Source organism: Sparus aurata, chromosome 1 (genome assembly GCF_900880675.1).
Source record: "Sparus aurata chromosome 1, fSpaAur1.1, whole genome shotgun sequence".
Classification (NCBI taxonomy): Eukaryota; Metazoa; Chordata; class Actinopteri; order Spariformes; family Sparidae; genus Sparus; species Sparus aurata.
Genome location: NC_044187.1, coordinates 2184947 through 2206829, shown reverse-complemented (window position 1 = coordinate 2206829; position 21883 = coordinate 2184947). Strand labels below are relative to the sequence as shown.

At 43.2% G+C, this 21883-nt stretch overlaps 3 protein-coding genes and 1 long non-coding RNA gene across 4 annotated transcripts; 3 read left to right on the top strand and 1 right to left on the bottom strand.

Annotated features, from left to right (window-relative positions):
- LOC115578303 (E3 ubiquitin-protein ligase TRIM21-like) lies at positions 1 to 4231 on the top strand. Its single transcript, XM_030411199.1, has 2 exons — positions 1 to 97; positions 1902 to 4231. The coding sequence occupies exon 2, from the start codon at positions 1911 to 1913 to the stop codon at positions 3555 to 3557; it is 1647 nt and encodes a 548-aa protein (XP_030267059.1). The 5' UTR covers positions 1 to 97; positions 1902 to 1910; the 3' UTR covers positions 3558 to 4231.
- A 1033-nt stretch (positions 4232 to 5264) lies between these two features.
- LOC115578316 (E3 ubiquitin-protein ligase TRIM39-like) lies at positions 5265 to 7807 on the top strand. Its single transcript, XM_030411214.1, has 2 exons — positions 5265 to 5388; positions 5576 to 7807. The coding sequence occupies exon 2, from the start codon at positions 5585 to 5587 to the stop codon at positions 7220 to 7222; it is 1638 nt and encodes a 545-aa protein (XP_030267074.1). The 5' UTR covers positions 5265 to 5388; positions 5576 to 5584; the 3' UTR covers positions 7223 to 7807.
- Positions 7808 to 9074: 1267 nt separating this feature from the next.
- On the top strand, positions 9075 to 17606 carry gtpbp2b (GTP binding protein 2b). The gene is made up of 12 exons (XM_030409854.1): positions 9075 to 9484; positions 10369 to 10395; positions 10819 to 11003; positions 12096 to 12207; positions 13074 to 13271; positions 13698 to 13872; positions 14459 to 14678; positions 14771 to 14906; positions 15025 to 15083; positions 15799 to 15970; positions 16116 to 16280; positions 16362 to 17606. Exons 1-12 carry the CDS (start codon positions 9299 to 9301, stop codon positions 16554 to 16556), a joined length of 1830 nt encoding a protein of 609 aa, XP_030265714.1. The 5' UTR covers positions 9075 to 9298; the 3' UTR covers positions 16557 to 17606.
- Positions 9971 to 20888, bottom strand: LOC115578717 (uncharacterized). Its single transcript, XR_003983518.1, has 5 exons — positions 20825 to 20888; positions 11955 to 12263; positions 11140 to 11289; positions 10771 to 11049; positions 9971 to 10369 (listed from the first exon to the last, which is right to left on the bottom strand). It is a non-coding gene; the product is annotated as an uncharacterized LOC115578717 (long non-coding RNA).
- Positions 20889 to 21883: the final 995 nt, after the last annotated feature.

Sequence of the window (21883 nt, the reverse complement as noted above, 5' to 3'; positions counted from 1 at the left end):
GTGAGAGTCAGCAGAGCTGCAGAGTGTCTGTGTTTCTGTCTGAGGGAATATTAAACTGAGTTCATCAGGACTTTCTCCACAGCGGACACAAAAACTGGTGAGTGCAGCCAGCAAACAGCCCCAACACAGAACTTACTGTAGTCAGACAGGAAGAGTTTTCATTTCATAAACTTATCAGCTGGATATCTCAGTTAAGCTTAACACATCTGTGGGTCTTCTCATGCCACCCGGCCTCATAACATTTACATGCTTGTCGTTTTTGCAAAAACACAAAATGTAATCACCTTGCAAAATCCTACAGCTGCACGCTGCACATACTTAAGTTAGTTCCAATATCATAAGTTTAACTTATGATATTTTGACGAATTGGACCTTGGAACTGAATTTGAGTGGTTTTGTATTCTCAGCCTCTCTGTCGTCTTATTTTTCACTGGATTGGGTTGAAATTTGTCCTAAACATCCAAAAAACCCTGAGGATCATTTTCATTCATGTGTTCATTTAAATAGTTGTTGTAGAATGATTACAGTCATTAAATGAATCACAATGAATCATTGCTACACGAACAATGAATAATTTTTAAGATTAAAAAGATAAAATCAAAACATTGCATAAAACAATGTCATATTAGTCCATGGTTTAATCGTTTTTAAAAGTAGCTAATAGGGATGAGCGAGTACAGCATTATCTGTATCTGTATCTGTAAACCATATGAATTATCTGTATCTGTATCTGTACACGGAGTGGGCGGAGCATAACCCGGAAATGGGCGGAATTTAACCCGGACGTGGGTCGGGTTGTCTTGAAATGGGCGTGGCTTTAACCGGTACGTTATTTTAAGCATGCAATTGATACGGGTTGATCAGAAATTGTTATATTTATTGCTGATTATAAAACAGAACAAGTTTTGCAACAATGAATACAACACATGCAGTTGCAATTATGAAGTAAAATGTAATGAGCAAGAGTTTTCATATTCAACATAACTTTCTTTTTTTAACTTTTAATTTTTTTATGATCAGTGTGATTTTTATTTTTTTTGTATTTCCACACCAGGTGTGTGTGTGTGTGTGTGTGTAGCTTAATTTGTAATATTATTTATACGACTACTACCTTTATTTTTTTATGAAATACAGCAAGAAAGTGTCAGACACTCAGTGCGTGACGTCAGAAAAACTGGTTAGAGCCAGCTGACGGTTTAAACAAAACAAACACCGACAACCGGCAGAGAGAGAGAGAGAGAGAGAGAGAGAGAGAGAGAGAGAGAGAGCTGACGGTTAAAAAAATAGAAAAAAAAATCTCCGACAGCCGGAACGCAAGTCACATTCTACCAAGCACCACATCTGAACGAGTATCCGGCTCAACTGTACTAGCTAATGTTTCCTACTTTTCAGTGGCTGTGTTCATATTCAGTGGTTTTATTTCACCAGCAGATAGTTGTACTGTGTTGACCTCAAGGTTTTCTATCTGTGTGACACCTGTTGAGCCTGGTATTTAGGTGTCAGTGTACAAATGACCGAACTCAGTTCTTTACCTTAATACATATATATTATTTCACACTTTCAAACTTGTCTGAACTATTTTCTGACATCAGCAACTCAATTTTAACCCAGTCAAGTGAAAAGTACGACACAGGTGAGGCTGAGATTGAACACAAAGAGAATCACAAGAATGAGTAAATTTATCTCCGAAGCCCAAATCTTTTTTTTTTTTTTTGAACTGAAGTATTTGTTGTACAGCTAAATGTTTTTGTTTTAAAATGGTTATTACAAGGAAATCCACGATGTGAACTCTGATGGCTTGGTGAGTTTGTATAGAACTCAGAATGGTATATTCTCAATAATGCAAGAATCTAAATGCATATAAAACAAAATGTTTATAAATCTTTGTCTTCTGTCCTCAGACTGTAAACATGTCTGCTGCCAGCTGTCTGCTGACTGAACATCGGTTTCTGTGCTCCATCTGTCTGGATGTGTTCACTGATCCAGTCAGCACATCATGTGGACACAACTTCTGCAAAACCTGCCTCACTAAAAACTGGAGTATTAATTACAGGTGTCGATGTCCCATGTGTAAAGAGGTTTTTACCACAAAGCCTGATTTGAAGGTCAACACTTTGCTCTCTGAGATGGTTTCTCAGTTCAGACAGTCAGCTCAACAGAAAGCCAGCAGCAGCAGCTCAGAGCAACAAGTGTCCAAACCAGGAGAAGTTCCCTGTGACGTCTGCACTGGAACCAGACTGAAGGCCCTGAAGTCCTGCCTGGTGTGTCTGGTCTCCTACTGTGAGACTCACCTGGAGCCTCATCTGACAGCTTCAGGCCTGAAAAGACATCAGCTGATCGACCCTGTGGAGAACCTGGAGGACAGGATGTGTCTTCAACATGATAAACCTCTGGAGCTGTTCTGTAAGACCGACCAGACATGTGTCTGCACACACTGTCCTGCTTTAGACCACAAGACACATGAAGTTGTTCCTCTGAAGGGCGAATCTGATGAAAAGAAGGCAGAACTGGGGAAGACGGAGGTTGAAGTTCATCAGATGATCCACAAGCGACGACTGAAGATTCAGGAGATCAAACAGTCAGTGAAGCTCGGTAAGGAAAATGCCCACATGGAGGTAGCAGAAGGTGTTCGGGTCTTCACTTCTCTAAAGGAGTCAGTTGAAAGAGGCCTGAATGAGCTCATTGATGGAATACAGAAGAGCCAAAGAACAACACAGAAACAGGCAGACATCTTCATCAAAGAGCTGGAACAAGAAATCTTTGAGTTGAGGAAGAGAGGCACTGAGCTGGAGCTGCTGTCACGTTCTGAAGACCACGTTCATCTTCTACAAAGCTTCCCATCCCTGAAGGATGTCCCACCCACCAAAGACTGGACTGAAGTCAGCACCCGTCCTTCGTCATATGAAGGGACTGTGGTGAGAGCTTTGGTTCAGCTGGAGGACACATTCAGTAACAAGATGAAGAAGCTGTTTGCTGAGTCTGAGCTGAGGTGGGTCCGGCAGTATGCAGTGGATGTGACTCTTGATCCTGATACAGCACATCCTGAACTCATCCTGTCTGATGATGGGAAAACAGTAAATCATGGTGATGTGAAGAAGAATCTCCCAAACAACCCAGACAGATTTTCTCATTATAATTTTGTTTTAGGAAAGCAGAGTTTCTCTTCAGGTAGGTTGTACTTTGAGGTTCAGGTTAGAGGAAAGACTAAATGGAATCTAGGAGTGGCCAGAGAGTCGATCAACAGGAAGGGAGAAGTCAAGATGAGACCTGAGGAGGGTTACTGGACTCTGTGGCTGAGAAACAGAAGTGAGTACAGAGCTCTTGCTGACCCTTCAGTCCGTCTCTCTCTGGTTACTCAGCCTCAGAAGGTGGGGGTGTTTGTGGATTATGAGGAGGGTCTGCTCTCCTTTTATGATGTAGATACTGCAGCTCTGATCTTCTCCTTTACTGGCTGCTGCTTCACTGAGAAACTCCTCCCATTCTTCAGTCCGGGTAGGAATGATGGTGGTAGAAACTCCGCCCCTCTGGTCATTCTTCCTGTCAATCCAACTATCTGACTTTTTTATGAACAGCAGTTTATTGAACAATGAAGCGCTGCCAGCAACATGAATCAGACAGAGTATTCGATACAGTAACAGCAGACAAACCTGATGAAACCAAACGATAACAGAGTCATTATTTTATTGTTATTTTTTGTAGCGATTGTACACCGCAAACTTGTTTTCATCTAAATATGAATATATGTGATTGTGTCTCAGAGTGTCGTATAGCTTCAGGGTTAGAACCTGTGCAGAAAGAGAACAGTATTCTGCAGTAGAAGCAAAGTGGTGAGACAAAGTTTAGTAGACCTAAAAGACGAGATTTATAAATTGAGCAAATTGAAGTGGTTTTGGAGCTGTTGTGAAACATCAAACTAAGTCTTTAGATGCAGCTTCTGTTGCTTTGATGAGTAATTATTATGTCATACTGAATTATTGTGTTGACAAAGGTTTTAGTTATGATGACTTTCAGGGTCTTTTTATCACATGGGACTGGCTTCTACACTCTAAAAAATCTGTATGTTCTCAAAATGACTAAGTATCTCAAAATAATGACTTGCTGTTGTACAATGATGAAAAACCTTCTCAGATTGATGATTTATGATTTATGAATAATGATTTTCTGGTTGAAACAATGACTCAACATCTGTTTTATTCATAACATTGGTGGTAATAAACTTCCATGGATGAGATTGTGCTGTCACACTCTTTTTTATTTTGTATTTAAGATCTTACTTATTGGGCAAGACAATGTTGCTAAAAAACATTTTTAAATCGGCATAAATTATATAGTATAGTATAGTTATTATATAGTAATTCACCTTTTGACCTTTGTGTCTTTGACTCGTTCTTCTGTCATGATTTTTTTTTTTTCGCCCTGGTTATCAGATAACATTGGGTCTCTGCCTCATTCCTCAGACAAAACAAATGTTGATATATACTGAATGTATATGAGATGCTGTAAAGGGAATAAAACTTACCCTGTGGTAAATTAAACTTACCTTGTGGTAAATTAAACTACCCTGCTGTAAAGTCTGACTGCAATAAAATCTGCACAGAAGAAGAAACTGTCAGATGTGTTTCCCTCCTGTGGCCACTAGAGGTCAGCATCACAGCACACATCAGAGGGAGGAGAGGATGTGAAAAACATGGACACAATGCAGTCACTTCAACTTCCTCTGACTCAGTCTAACAAAGAAACTGGAACATTACAGGACAAATACTGTGTGTGAACTGACTGTTAGATTGTTTCGGGGCTGTAAAAGACTGAAGAGTGACTTTTGTTTTATGCATCTAGGAACATTTTATGGTGGCTGCAGAAAAACTCACAGCACAGCAGGAAAAAGAAGGAAGTAGAAGAACAACAAGTCTCCCTTAAGATTAAACTCACCGTGTGCTAAATGTGTATAACTATAATCACATCTACACCTGGATTAGGAGACACAACCTAAAAACACAGGACAGATAAAGAGTTGAACTTTGGACTGGCTGTGAGATTGTGTCAGAGCTGCAGAGGACTCAAAAGTGACCGTTGTTCTCTGCTAAGATATCCTCGCATGTTGGATTGACTTTTATTTGAGATGGTATTAAAAGATTTAACTCATCTTGTGCAAAATGTAGGCAGCTGTCTTCATGTCTAAACCTGCATGAGGAAACAACCTCCCAAACAGAGCTGCAGGAAGAGGAGGAGCAACACTGGAAACATGACAGCTTCAACGTCACACTCCAGAAACGAAACTTAACTTTGCTCTGAGTTGCAGCCAAGCAGTCGTCCAGAGTGTCTGTGTTTCTGTCTGGAGGAATATTAAACTGAGATCATCGTCTTTATCAACAGCAGACTCAAACTCTGGTGAGTGCAGCTCATGATATTTACTGTTTCAACAAACCTTCAGCTGTAATCATACAGGAAGTTAGAGACTTTCATGATGTGAAGATGATAGTGCTCAATATCACAGTAATCAGTTGTTGATATTTTTTCTACAAATGATAACTGTGTGAAAGCAAACAGTTTATATTACTTTGTCTTCTGTCCTCAGACTGTAAACATGTCTGCTGCCAGCTGTCTGCTGACTGAAGATCGGTGTCTGTGCTCCATCTGTCTGGATGTGTTCACTGATCCTGTCTCCACATCATGTGGACACAACTTCTGCAAAGCCTGCATCACTGAACACTGGAATCAAACCGACCAGTACCTGTGTCCCATGTGTAAAGAGGTTTTTACCACAAGACCTCAGCTGAGAGTCAACACTTTCATCTCTGAGATGGTTTCTCAGTTCAGACAGTCAGCTCAACAGAAAGCCAGCAGCAGCAGCTCAGAGCAACAAGTGTCCAAACCAGGAGAAGTTCCCTGTGACGTCTGCACTGGAACCAGACTGAAGGCCCTGAAGTCCTGCCTGGTGTGTCTGGTCTCCTACTGTGAGACTCACCTGGAGCCTCATCTGACAGCATCAGGCCTGAAAAGACATCAGCTGATCAACCCTGTGGAGAACCTGGAGGACAGGATGTGTCCAAAGCACGATAAACTGCTGGAGCTGTTCTGTAAGACCGATCAGACATGTGTCTGTGTCCTCTGTCCTGTTCTAGACCACAAGATGCACAAGTTTGTACCTCTGAAAGAGGAATATGACAAAAAGAAGGCAGAACTGGAGAAGATGGAGGCTGAAATTCAGCAGATGATCAAGAGGAGACGACTGAAGATTCAGGAGATCGAGGACTCAGTGAAGCTCAGTAAGAACGATGCAGACAGAGAGATAGCAGAAGGTGTTCAGGTCTTCACTTATCTGAAGGTAACTGTTGAGAGAAGCCAAGCCGAGCTCATCAGAACAATAGAAGAGAAGCAGAAGAAGACAGAGAAACAAGCTGAAGACTTCATCAAAGAGCTGGAACAAGAAATCTCTGAGCTGATGAAGAGAAGGACTGAGGTGGAGCAGCTCTCACACTCTGAAGACCACCTCCATCTTCTCCAAAACATTCCATCTCTGAGCCCTGCTCCACCCACCAAGGACTGGACAGGAGTCAGAGTCCGTCCATCACATGAAGGGACTGTGGTGAGAGCTGTGGCTCAGCTGGAGGAAACACTCAGTAAACAGATGAAGAAGCTGCTTGAAGCTGAGCTAAAGAGAGTCCAGCAGTATGCAGTGGATGTGACTCTTGATCCTGATACAGCACATCCTGATCTCATCTTATCTGATGATGGAAAACAAGTACACCATGATGATGATGATATCTGGAGTTTTACCGCAGACAATCCAAAGAGATTTTCTCAGTGTCTCTGTGTTTTAGGAAAGCAGAGTTTCTCTTCAGGCAGGTTTTACTTTGAGGTTCAGGTTGAAGGAAAAACTAAATGGACTTTAGGAGTGGCCAGAGAGTCGATCGACAGGAAGGGAAAAATCACACTGAGACCAGATGATGGTTGCTGGACTATATGGTTGTCAAATGGAAATGAGTACCAAGCTCCTTCAGTCCGTCTCTCTCTGAAGTCTCAGCCTCAGAAGGTGGGGGTGTTTGTGGATTATGAGGAGGGTCTGGTCTCCTTTTATGATGTAGATACTGCAGATCTGATCTTCTCCTTTACTGGCTGCTGCTTCACTGAGAAACTCCTCCCATTGTTCAGTCCTGGTCTTAATGATGGCGGTAAAAACTCTGCACCTCTGATCATCTCACCTGTCGATCAAACTGAGTAGACTGATATCAAAACGAAAAGTTTTACTCTGTCATAAAGACACACATGTTCATATTTCTTTTTAATGTTTAATGTAAATATTTTTGTCTTCTGATTATGAGTGTATCTTTTAAATGTACCTGATTACTAATGATGGATCAATCACATCTGTACAAGTCACAGAGGTGTAATCACGAAGAGATCGAACCGTTTGAAACCAAATTCACATTTACATCACTCACTGTTATAATAAATCACTGCAAACTTTGTGTACAAACATTGGACATTGTAAAGTAACATGTAACTAAAGCTGTTTAATGAATGTTGAATTTCCTCTGAAACCTGGTGGAGGATATTTATAAAGTGGCAGGAGGAGAAAATATTCAAAGTATTCAAATTAATACTGACTCAAGTCCTTGAGTTAACATAGATAAACAATATAATGGTGGTAAAAGTACTCAGATCTTTTAGTTAAATGTTCAGTCTGTAGTTTAAATGTTCAGTCTGTAGTTTAAAGGAGCAGTCTGTAGTTTAAAGGAGCAGTCTGTGGTGTGAAAGTCATGTACATGGACAGAATAAGGAAGTAAAGTCACTAATAGCGGCAATATTCCAGACTCCTGTAGTTTCTGGGCTCTCTTCATCTAAGGTGTCGGCGTGTAGTTTGGTGATAAAAGAATTCTGTGGAGGCCAGGCTGGGTGGAATGATAGAGCAATCTTTATTGAAACAGATCTCAAGCCTGCATCCGAATCCAGAGGTGGCCGCTCCCTGGTGTTTGCAAATCTATGACAAAGTTCTGCCCAATGCTTTGCCCTCTGAAATCCTATCGCCTTCGATCTGGGAAAATCTACGAAAGTACCACCACCCCTCCTCACTTGTGCAGGCCTTTTAAAAAGTCTTTTCACTTGCATCTCCCCACTTCTTTTAATTGAGGGTTCATCTATCCAATAGTAAAAAGAGAAGTGAACCTGCCTCGTTCTGCACATTATCTAACTTCGCTGAGGTCACTCCTTGGAGTGTGTAGCCTAAAATGGACAGGATTGTCTCTTCATGCTTATGGAAATGTATACAATAAGTCAGCTCTGAACAACTGGCCTGAGAGATAGATTCAGTTTTACGGCTTTGTAGTCAGCCTCGTCCTCCAGCTCACCTCCTAATGCAAACAACGAGCTGACTACTGGTTCCATGGCCCCTGAACATGTAAACATGTAAACAACCCATGGCCACATTTTCTTACCTCTCCATAAGGAAAAACAACGGTTGCACTTAAGTCTTAATTCGGAATGTGTGACTGTGCAGACGCCACACTCCCTTAACAAATCACGCAATTTTAATAATTGTTGCATCATGAGTTGAAACTCAAACTTTGTGAAACCGCTACAACAGAGTTTAAATACTAGGTGCTTTTTGGTTAAATTGGCATTAAATACATTACATTAACATGTTTCTTTCCTTATGAAAAAAATGTCAGTTTGTCTTAAGTCCCAGCAGCTGATTCAACTGAATTCACCATTTACACAATATTAATTTAAGAATACAACATACTGATGGTTAATGTGAAATTTTACAAATCCAGTCAACAGTAACTAATATTGGTAACTTCTTTGAAGAGCATAGTGGAGAAAGTCACCAGACTCTTTTAAAAAAACAACCATTTTAAGACTTGTGGCATTAGGAGACACTGTGTAAACTGTAAGAAACGTTGTATACAACATATTCCTGACTATTTAATTATTCTTGTTCATTCGGCCGTGACGTATAAGAGTTTACATTATTGTACAATTATTATTGTAAACAAAGTGAACTTTTACTTTGACATTTAAGATCGTTTCCTATTCGACTGCTCTCTGAGATTATTTTGAAAGTGACATCCGGTCGCGGAGTTGTTTGTGTGTGACGCAGTGTGATGCGCTGATGATGCTGAGGAGAGAGCATCCTCCGCTGCAGGGCTGCAGGCTGCAGGCAGGCCGTGTGTGTGCTGACGTGATGGCAGAAAGAGGAGTTTAAAGAACATTATCACATGTTGTTTTATCACCGTGAGTTCAGGCTGCTCGCGCTGATCTCCAGCTGCAGGCCGCCGGTGAAACCCTGAGCGCAGCGATGGTGGATTTGTCCGAGAGTGGTGCAGTGTCGCCCGGACACAACAGACACGGACAGGGCTCCGGTAATAACGGGAAGAAAACGTCGAAAAAGTCACGAACGAGAAGAGGCAAACGAGGGAGGAGGAGACGGAATAAAAAGAACAACAGGAACAACAAAACGCCACCGCCGTATTTCCCTCCGGAGGTAGCTTCCGCTCGTTACCCCGCGGATTAACGCAGCTAGCTAGCGGCGCTGCAGCAGCTAGCTTCAGGCTCGTTACTGACACATGTAGCTTCACCACATCAATAAAGTCTCTGCAACATGTCGTGATAATACTGTTCGTGTGCGTCACTCTCACACAGGAACTCATACCGCCAGCGTCTGCCTCTGCTGTCACTTTGCAACAACGTCACACCAAACTCCGCTTAAATATCTGACAATTAAAAACAATGTTGTCTAAATGTCTATGCCACAAAGAACACATAAGTTGCCTCAGTGTGTTTTCTGATAAATTAAAGCCTAATTTATAATTCGGCATATTCTTCAACAATAGGAAGTTGTGTTTTCTTGACTGTTTTGAGCTTCTAGTGTGCAGCGTTATGTTAAGGCTTCAAGCCACCGCTGATTTATGTAGGTTTAAGAAACCAGGGGAACAGACGTGTAAACAGACAAACAGGCAAAGCAACTCAATGCCGAGTAGTAAAGTTTATCCTTCAGATATAGGAAAACGTCAGAGTCAGGCGCTATATGTCAACTGTCACTTCCTTTATCAAAACAAACTTTAAATTGCGAGAATAGTTAATGGAATTCGGTTGACATCTTCTGTGCGTGCTGCAGCAGCAGGAGGTGCTGCTTGCTGCTCTCATGTCGGGCTGTGGTGTTTCTACAGTTAGGAACAAACCATCATCCACTTCATCATATCAGTTCAGTAATCACTTTGATCTCTGTGTGTCCAGTACAGAGTCAGACAGATAGTAAACTCCATTAATATTTGGACAGAGTTATAAATACTTTTGGTCATGTAAAGTCTTTTTGACATTAAGTTGTCCTTCAGCGTCCTCATCCTTCTTCTCTGTCTCTGTTTCCAGGCTGAAGAAGGAAACATTGAGTATAAGGTAACCAACTCTTCATTTCCTGCTCCGGTGTTTCACACCACAAACTTCTACGTCAGATTTTTATTTTGAGTGTTGAGATGTTTTTATAACCGTCAGTGTTTTAAAAAGTGCTAAACAAAGATATTCAAACTGTATTTTTTGGGTAAAACAGCTGTTCCATCTGTTTCTTTCTGCTTATCCAGATTAAAGTCATGTTTAATGATGACTATTTATATAGAAGTTATTATTATGTTGTTATAATTATCTTGATAATAGTTTATATTTGTTGTAGACTGAATATCTTTGGAGTTTTTACTGTCTTATGAACCAGGTTAAAGGTTTAGAGGCTCTCTCTGTGTATTCTGTGTTAAAACTGTTGTCCACGGGTTGTTTTACCTGCTCCTCCATCTTGTTTCTGTTGCTCCATCTCTGCCGCTGTCGTAGCTGAAGCTGGTTAATCCTACTCAGTACCGCTTCGAGCATCTGGCCACGCAGCTGAAGTGGCGTCTGCAGGAGGGCCGCGGCGAGGCCGTCTACCAGATCGGAGTGGAGGACAACGGCCTGCTGGTCGGCCTGACCGAGGCCGACATGAAAGCCTCGCTCAAGACTCTGAAGAGGATGGCAGAGAAGTAGGTCACCTGGATTCAGAGTCTGGATCAGCACAGACGTGTCTGTCTTTAATGAAGTTTGAAAGGTCTGATGAGCATCAGAGAGACTTTGTGTCTCATTTAAGAATATTTACATTTTTTAAAAACTTCTTCTTACGTGCTTCTGTGAGGTTTGTTGGTGTTTGAACTCTCTTCGCAGGACAGACTTGTTGTTATTGGCTTGTTTCCTCCCTCATGAATGTCGTCTGTTCATGAAGAGGTGACTGTGATTTGAACTCTGTTTGTGGACGTCTGCTTCGCAAAAATACTGCCAAAGAGTAAAAACAAGAATCAGAGAGTGGAGCAGAATCAGTTCCACATGCAAAAAACATTTAGAAAAGATTAAAACAACCGTCAACAACGTGTCATCAGAGCGTCACTGTGAGGGAAAGTTTAAGATGAAGTTATTTTACTAAAATACGTCTTTCTACAACAAACTGTCCAGATATCAGACAGGATGATGTCACACCTGCAGCAGGTGATGCTCTGCTGTCAGGTGTGACAACACAAGATGATCCTGGATGCAGAAACACTCAGACTGTGTTACTACAGTGATAAAATCAGGAAATTAAACAAAGGTAAATTGGTAGTCATGGCAGAAGAGAATAAATAAATATATATTAAATTTGAGTTTAATTGATATAATCTATACATCTGTATATATTTACTGTATCTTGACTAATACAACATGTCTGGATCTCTTGTACAGTTCCTTCATACGGCAGAGAAAGTTATAAATATGAGAAAATGTCCTCATATTCTCTCTCGCTCGCTACGAAAGAATAAACCTACGAGTGTTTCCTGCATGAACACAGGATGAGTGTCAGTGTGAAAGGACAAGATGTTAAAGTGGAAGCTGTGTTATCATCATGTGAGGGAGCATTTTTTTAAAGCCCTCCACTGTGATGCATTCTGTACCTCAGAGCAGTTTACCTGAGAGGGAGTAAAATCTTCTCCTGTGTAAACATGATGTTGAATTTAAAATGTTCTGTGAGCAAAACACAAGAAAGAAGTTTAAAAGCTGCCAAGGTGAGAAATGATTGTAACGATTCGTTTCCTTCTGTGTGTGATCAGAGTCGGTGCTGACATCACCCTCCTCAGAGAGCGCGAGGTCGACTACGACTCGGACAGAAACACCCGCAAAATCGCTGAAGTCCTGGTCCGGAAAGTTCCCGACGATCAGCAGGTGAGAGTCCGTCCTCCAGGTCCTGGTTCTGCTGCCGTCAGTTTGTCTGGAAGTTTCTGCAAAAAGTTCAGATCTGTTATTTGTGTAATTAGTAGTCACAATGTCTCATTAATATCAGTTTTATTATTTTACTTATTACAAGTCAGAAACACTTTGTTTTAACTATTTTCAGCTCATTTTTAAGGAGGAATTTTCCCAAAGAGTTTGTTGTGAGTTGGTTTTGTTTCTTTTCATCTTTAAAAGAAACAAATGAAAACAAATCAGAACATTTCACTAAATCCAGGAGAAGAAGAAGATCTTTAGAAAACTTGCAGTTCGCCTCGTAGTCGATCGGATCATCTCAGATCATGTTCACCACATTTTCCTGACAGGACTGGACTAACTGAGCCCGACCACGACCTCCACTGGGTTCTGTTTTGTACCCGCTGCAGCTGATATAAAGCTGAATGAATGTTTGCTGCCTTGAAAGTAACGTAAATCTTTTGTGTTGCGTCACATAAATAACAAACCTCAGGACCAAACAGGACACAAGCAGTCGCTCCATCACTTATCATCAGTCATCATCTAGTTTCTATAATATATTTAATTATGTTGACTTGATCTTGAACGCATCATGGCAGCTGATCCGACTGATTTCAGCCTCTCCCAACACATCCTGACAGTTCAGGTTCAGGTCGGGTATCGATGCTCCAGACTTTGTGAATAGACAGAGATCACTTCCTCTAAACGGTCTTTGTGAGGTTGTTGTGGTCCGGCTGAAGACAGTGAATATGGCAGCGTGCCGGCAGCAGCAGGCCTCTTGTAGACAGAAGCCTGTCAGAGATTATGATCCCTCTCCTCCCTCATGTTGTTTTGGACTGGGACAGTTCCTGGACCTGCGGGTGGCGGTTCTGGGGAACGTGGACTCGGGGAAGTCGACGCTGCTGGGCGTCCTGACGCAGGGCGAACTGGACAACGGCCGAGGCCGAGCGCGACTCAACCTCTTCAGACATCTGCACGAGATCCAGACGGGACGCACGTCCAGCATCAGCTTCGAGATCCTGGGCTTCAACAGCAAAGGAGAGGTGAGAACATGCCGGGTTTAGTTAAACCCAAACAGAACCTGCAGATTTTCTTGTTCACAGTTTTCAGCTTTGATACATCATGCTCCTTTAAGATGATAACAAAGATGTTATTTGAGCAAAATGAGCAAATAAATTAAAAATGATCTCGAGCAGGTTGAAGTGAATATTTTGCACTTTTCTCTTCAGCAGTAAATCTTATTTTTGACTTTCTGGTTGAACTGTTCCATAAACACCAGAGCAGTTTAATATAATTCTGTAAAACAACTTTTAGCAGGCCTGTCTGTTCTTTTATCTCAGTGATAACTACATTAAATCAGCTGATGTTTCATCAGTCTGATCTGATCAATATATTTAAAGAGTTTAGATTTTTGTGTCCGGTATCATACGAACATTTGGGACTGGTAACGGTTTGTCGTGGTGATGCAGGTCGTGAACTACAGCGAGTCTCGGACAGCCGAGGAGATCTGTGAGAGCTCCTCCAAGATGATCACCTTCATCGATCTGGCCGGACACCACAAGTACCTGAAGACCACCATCTTCGGCCTCACCAGCTACTGCCCCGACTTCGCCATGCTGGTGGTGAGCGCCAACACGGGCATCGGTGAGCTGCAGTTTGATGATAAACAGCTAATTGACGAAATGTTTCAGGCCTGTTCATGATCTGATAGATCCGACCCACAACAGTCCACAACAGAAGATCATCAGTCTCTAACGTCTTCTCACGATGCAAACATGGAGTTTATATTCAGTCTATATTATAACTTCCACCTTGCTCTGCTCTGCTTCACCACTAGAGGTCAGAAGTGATCAGAGCTGAGTTGAGAGTCGGAGCTGGTTTATGAAACGCTGAGACTGACGGACTTCACACTCCGTCTCTGTTCGACCACTTAGCCACTAAACTGAGAGTTAGCTTGTTGTGACAGAGGATTGTTCTGCATCAGTCTAACTGATTTTATGTCAAACTTACAAACCTTTTAAAATATTTTCAATCATTTGTTTCAAGTCTCAGAAGAAGAGAAATATCTTTTTATTTAGATTCTGTTGTGCACACGAGGTACTGTGAGATGCTTTCACAGTGAATTAATAAATAACAATCAACAACGAGCAGAAAAGATGGCTTCTGGGTAATGAAGTATTGTTTTTTGATATCAACATGCTGACTGTGTTGCTGCTCTCTCCCCGTCCAGCCGGTACGACCCGGGAGCACCTGGGCCTGGCCATGGCGCTCAAAGTTCCCATCTTCATCGTGGTCAGTAAAGTGGACCTGTGCTCCCGCGGTACCGTGGAGCGAACGGTCCGGCAGCTGGAACGAGTCCTGAAGCAACCGGGCTGCAACAAGGTTCCCATGGTGGTGTCGAACCCTGACGACGCCGTGACGGCCGCACAGCAGTTCACCCAGTCAGCATGGTGAGAGACGAGACGAGCAGCCAGACATAGAAACACCTGTCGGTATGATTACACTCACCATGGTGTGTGTGTGTGTGTGTGTGTGTGTGCAGTATCACACCCATCTTCACCCTGTCCAGTGTGTCTGGAGAGAGTCTGGACCTCCTCAAGGTGTTCCTGAACATCCTCCCTCCACTGAGCAACAGCAAGGAGCAGGAGGAGCTGATGCAGCAGCTCACCGAGTTCCAGGTACGCACACACACGCACACACACACACACACACACACACACACACACACACACATGCACATCGTTTGCAAAATTGGCAAACTGTTAAAATCTCATAGATTTCCGTGTGTGTGTGCAGGTGGATGAGATCTACTCTGTTCCTGACGTGGGGACGGTGGTTGGAGGAACTCTGTACAGGTGAGATGAGTTCACAGAACGTCTGGACTCTTCTGATTGGCTGCTGGGTGTCGATTGATTGATAAATGGAATCTGTTGTCTGTTGTTAGCGAATATGCTGCAGCCTGTTTCTATAACCAGTAACGAGTGACGTCGTTCAGGTCGTCGTCCTCTGAGCTGAAATATCAACACTTTAAACGTAAACTAATAAATCATCTATTCAGCTTTCAAAAAGTGACTTATTCAGGTTTTGATTTGATATTATCATCTTATTTTACTTTTATTTTATAGCAATTTTTATTAAATTTTACCTTTTCAAAGCATCAACTTTTGCATGCAATGTTTTATCTTTATTTTCATCGCTTGTTTTCATCTTTTATTATTTTAACTCAACTTAACAGTTTGTTTGATTTGTTGGTAGATTTATAAAGTTTAATTGATTGTGAAAAACTCAAACTCACATATTTCAATCCGATAAATGTATGAAAATATAAATGAATGTTTAGTTTTTTGTCCCTCTGAGGATTTAGTGGACTCGCGTCGTCTTCTCGGTCCTGATGTATCATCAGTCTTTATCTTCCACATGTAGTTTAGTCAGCAGTCACGTGTCCACATGGAACCACATCCTAAATCTAAGACCAGACATAAACATGTTTGTGTGCGTCTCTGTGGTTTGTGTACAGACGAGTTCTCTGTTGTGTAACTGCAGTAATAACACCCACTGTGTGTGTTTCAGTGGAGTGTGTCGGGAGGGCGAGCGGCTGGTGGTCGGCCCGACTGACGAGGGCCGGTTCCTGCGTCTGAAGGTGGGCAGCATCCAGAGGAACCGCTCGGCCTGCAGGGTGCTGAGGGCCGGACAGGCCGCCACGCTGGCTCTGGGAAGCTTCGACCGCTCGCTGCTGCGCAAGGTCAGAGGTCACATGACCCACAGGGTCCACCGCTTTTAGTCCATCCAGGTTTTCTGGTTTGAAGTTGAGAGAAAATACTTTAAAAAAACCTCTTTTAAGCTCCAGGTGACAGGTGATGACGCTGGTTTCTGATTGGTTGCTGCAGGGTATGGTGATGGTCAGCCCCAAGATGAACCCGACAATCTGCTGTCAGTTTGAAGCCGCCATCGTCCTGCTCTTCCACGCCAAGACGTTCCGCCGGGGCTCACAGGTCACCGTGCACGTCGGCAACGTGCGGCAGACGGCCACGGTGGAGTGTCTACACGGGAAGGTCAGTTATAGATCACAGGAAGTTTGTGATCAGGCCGCCATCTTGTGGCTGTTTGTGTGTAACGCTTCGTCTCTGCTGCAGGAGGAGCTGCGTACAGGTGAGAGAGCCGTGGTCCGCTTCCGCTTCATCAAACACCCGGAGTACCTGCGACTGGGCGCCAAGCTGCTCTTCAGGGAGGGCGTCACCAAAGGCATAGGCCACGTCACCCGCCTGCTGCCCCCCTCCCAGAACCACGACCAGAACCAGAACCACGACCAGAACCTGCAGGAGCTTTAAAGACCGCCGTCTTTAAGAAGGTCGACAGATGTTGAGCTCCGTGAGAACTTTGACCGGTCAGACGTCATCTGATCGGGTTTAATGTCCCGCCACATGTCGGCGTATTAATCCTCCTGTCATGGATCTAAACTTCTGACCTCATTCGCCCCCGCTGTGATGTCAGAGACGCCATCATCATCATCATCATCATCAGCTTCATCTTCCTGCCAGCAGACATTTGTGTGTTGAGTTAAAGCTGGCTGATCTCAGTGGACTTAAGCCTGGATGTTAATCTGATGCCGTGCCACAGTTTGATCATTTAAGACGCTCGTTTTCCTCACGAGAAGACAGCAGGATTATTTTGAGGGATTTGAGGAACGGTCGGCGTGCGTTCAGACGAGGAGAGGAGGAAGGTCGACCTCTCCAGAACACAGCAGCGTCTCTACACACTCAGTGGATTATTTTCCACAAGGAGTTGCAGTTTCTGAGGCGGATCTCGTCAGAACATTTAGGACCAGAACGCTGGTTTTGCATGTTTCAGCTCATAAACTTCAAAATGTTTTATATCACTGCTGGTGTTTTCTGTGGAGCACGGTGGCTGTTGAGGGTCAGTTTCTGACAGGAGGTCCCCTCACGTACAAATACTCGTCAGTGTAAATTGGCTTTTATGGCTCGCTAGCACGTTACCCAGCTTCCTTAGCATGTTAGCTCGGCAGCTGCAGGGGAGCTCATAAAGATGTGACGAATTCTCGAGGCCTCCGAGGCTCCACAAGAGTTTGGACTGATTCGATTGGACAGAATAATATTGTTTCAGTTTTTAAAATGCGGTTTAAAAACACAGCAGCTCGTTTCTGTTTTACTCCGTTCTTTTGCACTTTATTCACTTTTAATCATAGTGACGAATCCTTTCTGATCTGGATCATCTGCAGACTCACAACATCCACACTTCACTTTTTTTTCTTCCTAACTGCAGTCCTCCTCTCCTCCTCCTGATGATATAAAGTCCTCCTCTCCTCCTCCTGATGATATAAAGTCCTCCTCTCCTCCTCCTGATGATATAAAGTCCTCCTCTCCTCCTCCTGATGATATAAAGTCCTCCTCTCCTCCTCCTGATGATATAAAGTCCTCCTCTCCTATAAAGTCCTCCTCCTCCTCCTGATGATATAAAGTCCTCCTCTCCTCCTCCTGATGATATAAAGTCCTCCTCTCCTCCTCCTGATGATATAAAGTCCTCCTCTCCTCCTCCTGATGATATAAAGTCCTCCTCTCCTCCTCCTGATGATATAAAGTCCTCCTCTCCTCCTCCCGATGATATAAAGTCCTCCTCTCCTCCTCCCGATGATATAAAGTCATCCTCTCCTCCTCCCGATGATATAAAGTCCTCCTCTCCTCCTCCCGATGATATAAAGTCCTCCTCTCCTCCTCCTGATGATATAAAGTCCTCCTCTCCTCCTCCTGATGATATAAAGTCCTCCTCTCCTCCTCCCGATGATATAAAGTCCTCCTCTCCTCCTCCTGATGATATAAAGTCCTCCTCTCCTCCTCCCGATGATATAAAGTCCTCCTCTCCTCCTCCTGATGATATAAAGTCCTCCTCTCCTCCTCCTGATGATATAAAGTCCTCCTCTCCTCCTCCTGATGATATAAAGTCCTCCTCTCCTCCTCCTGATGATATAAAGTCCTCCTCTCCTCCTCCTGATGATATAAAGTCCTCCTCTCCTCCCTGATGATATAAAGTCCTCCTCTCCTCCTCCTGATGATATAAAGTCCTCCTCTCCTCCTCCTGATGATATAAAGTCCTCCTCTCCTCCTCCTGATGATATAAAGTCCTCCTCTCCTCCTCCTGATGATATAAAGTCCTCCTCTCCTCCTCCTGATGATATAAAGTCCTCCTCTCCTCCTGATGATATAAAGTCCTCCTCTCCTCCTCCTGATGATATAAAGTCCTCCTCTCCTCCTCCTGATGATATAAAGTCCTCCTCTCCTCCTCCTGATGATATAAAGTCCTCCTCTCCTCCTCCTGATGATATAAAGTCCTCCTCTCCTCCTCCTGATGATATAAAGTCCTCCTCTCCTCCTCCTGATGATATAAAGTCCTCCTCTCCTCCTCCTGATGATATAAAGTCCTCCTCTCCTCCTGATGATATAAAGTCCTCCTCTCCTCCTGATGATATCTCTAGGTAAAGTCCTCCTCTCCTCCTCCTGATGATATAAAGTCCTCCTCTCCTCCTCCTGATGATATAAAGTCCTCCTCTCCTCCTGATGATATAAAGTCCTCCTCTCCTCCTCCTGATGATATAAAGTCCTCCTCTCCTCCTCCTGAGGATATAAGTCCTCCTCTCCTCCTGAGGATATAAAGTCCTCATCTCCTCCTCCTGATGATATAAAGTCCTCCTCTCCTCCTGATGATATAAAGTCCTCCTCTCCTCCTCCTGATGATATAAAGTCCTCCTCTCCTCCTGATGATATAAAGTCCTCCTCTCCTCCTCCTGATGATATAAAGTCCTCCTCTCCTCCTCCTGATGATATAAAGTCCTCCTCTCCTCCTGATGATATAAAGTCCTCCTCTCCTCCTGATGATATAAAGTCCTCCTCTCCTCCTCCTGATGATATAAAGTCCTCCTCTCCTCCTCCTGATGATATAAAGTCCTCCCTCTCCTCCTCCTGATGATATAAAAGTCCTCCTCTCCTCCTGATGATATAAAGTCCTCCTCTCCTCCTGATGATATAAAGTCCTCCTCTCCTCCTCCTGATGATATAAGTCCTCCTCTCCTCCTCCTGATGATATAAAGTCCTCCTCTCCTCCTCCTGATGATATAAAGTCCTCCTCTCCTCCTGATGATATAAAGTCCTCCTCTCCTCCTGATGATATAAAGTCCTCCTCTCTCCTCCTGATGATATAAAGTCCTCCTCTCCTCCTGATGATATAAAGTCCTCCTCTCCTCCTGATGATATAAAGTCCTCCTCTCCTCCTCCTGATGATATAAAGTCCTCCTCTCCTCCTGATGATATAAAGTCCTCCTCTCCTCCTGATGATATAAAGTCCTCCTCTCCTCCTCCCTGATGATATAAAGTCCTCCTTCCTCCTCCTGATGATATAAAGTCCTCCTCTCCTCATCCGATGATATAAGTCCTCCTCTCTCCTCCTGATGATATAAAGTCCTCCTCTCCTCCTCCTGATGATATAAAGTCCTCCTCTCCTCCTCCTGATGATATAAAGTCCCCCCTCTCCTCCTCCTGATGATATAAAGTCCTCCTCTCTCCTCCTGATGATATAAAGTCCTCCTCTCCTCCTCCTGATGATATAAAGTCCTCCTCTCCTCCTCCTGATGATATAAAGTCCTCCTCTCCTCCTGATGATATAAAGTCCTCCTCTCCTCCTGATGATATAAAGTCCTCCTCTCCTCCTCCTGATGATATAAAGTCCTCCTCTCCTCCTCCTGATGATATAAAGTCCTCCTCTCCTCCTCCTGATGATATAAAGTCCTCCTCTCCTCCTCCTGATGATGATATAAAGAGAGGAGGACTGGAGTTACATTTTTGGCTGAACTGTTCCTTTAATTATCGGTCGAGTTAGATGTTGGTGCGTTTTGTTTGTTGCTGCTCAGTATTTGAGCTCGATGTGTTGCTGAAATATTAAAGGACACTTCTGTGACTCTTTCGGGGACTAAAACGATGTTTTTGTATAAAAATCGGTGGTTTTGTAACGGCCTTACATTCAGTCTGTTGAGGTTCATGTCGTCTGTTTGGATCTTTTACTCGAGTTGCTTTTAAACAGTTGAAGCTTGTACATTCAGAATCTCTGCATTTTACAGACTGACATGAAGCATTTTGCCTCTTCTGGTTTGTTCCGTCTGTTCCTGTTCAGTGGTGATATAAAAGCTTCCTGCAGCTCAACATAACCTGCATGCTCTTTGACTGGCAGAAAGAAAAATCTCAGTATGTTTCCAGTGTTGAAACTGTTTTTTTGTTTTCATTTCTTTCGGAGGTTCTGTGCAATTGTAAACCTAAATATCGAATGTACTTTCCATGGATCCTGTGTAGCGTTTGAAACTGCTTACTGTTCAAATGGAGTTACTGTCGACTTTGCACTTTGTATTCTGACTCTGCATGTGTGTCGATGCGGCGAGGAAGTCTGCCGAGACCTTCGCTGGCTGATTCTGCAGAACGCTGAAGACGTGGACGCTGAGCTGAGACGTTCAAAGATTCATCAGCTTGTTTCTCCTGACCGTCCCTCTAGATAATAAATAAACTGTAACACCATGACTGAAATGTGTTGCTGCACTTACTTCTTACTTCTGCAGACAGAACATCTTCACATCAGCAGCAGACGGACAGATCCGTGTGATCGATCCACTATAGAACAAAAACAATGGAGGGAACAAAACTATTGTGAAGGAACACAAAAGTATTCCTTACAGAACTGTCGCCATGACCCTTAAGGGCCTCAGAAGGCTTTTATTTTGCAAAATCAAATAATTTAGGGACAATATAAAAAATACTGAGCTCCTATCAGAGCTGTCACAATATTAACATGCCAGAAGAAATTACAAAAATGAAATTGCATAACAGATAAAAGAGGAATTAAAGATATAAAATGTAAGTATTGTGTTTTAAAATGTCTAAAAGCGACTGGATGTGTAAACAATGTTCTGACTTCTGCAGAGAGTCAGAGAGACGAAAACATAAAGTGAAGAAGACTTTGAGACGTCACCTCGTCTGAGTCACACAGGTTTTCCTCAGCAGTGGTCGTTTACTGAAGATGCTTTTCTTCTTCTTCCAGTTGCTTCGCTGGGAGGAGCCGAGATGATGAGTTAACTGGGAACACCTGGCGGTCCGTCTCCCTCTGGCCCCCTGCTGTTTCTTTAAGTCCACCTCATTATTTTGTGTATCACACCAACAACAAGCGCCACACATCCACAAACACACTTTACTTTGGCGGGTCACCAGGTACGTTTGTCATCAGGTCGTCGTTAAAACAAGCAACTGTGCAGGACTCATGTTGAAAAGTCTGAAAGGACATTCTGAAGAAATGTGGGATTGTTTCATCTGATTTGAACCAAATCTGTGGATGTTGTTCTGTTGAGCCACACAGAATCTGTTGAGTGATGTAAGTCCACCTGCAGGTGGCGCTACAGAAACAATACGACATGATCACAGGCTCACAGCAAGTGACACCCAAAGCTAGTTAGTTAGGCTGCCCTGCTAACTGCACCGCTAACTGAGCTAATCAGCAGCTACATTCAGCAGGAGTTGGTGTTTACTCTGTTGATCTGCTGCCTCCTGTTTCTGTTTCTTACATAGCGCACCTTTTAAGAAGTGAATAACAAATGACACAAACTCTGAGC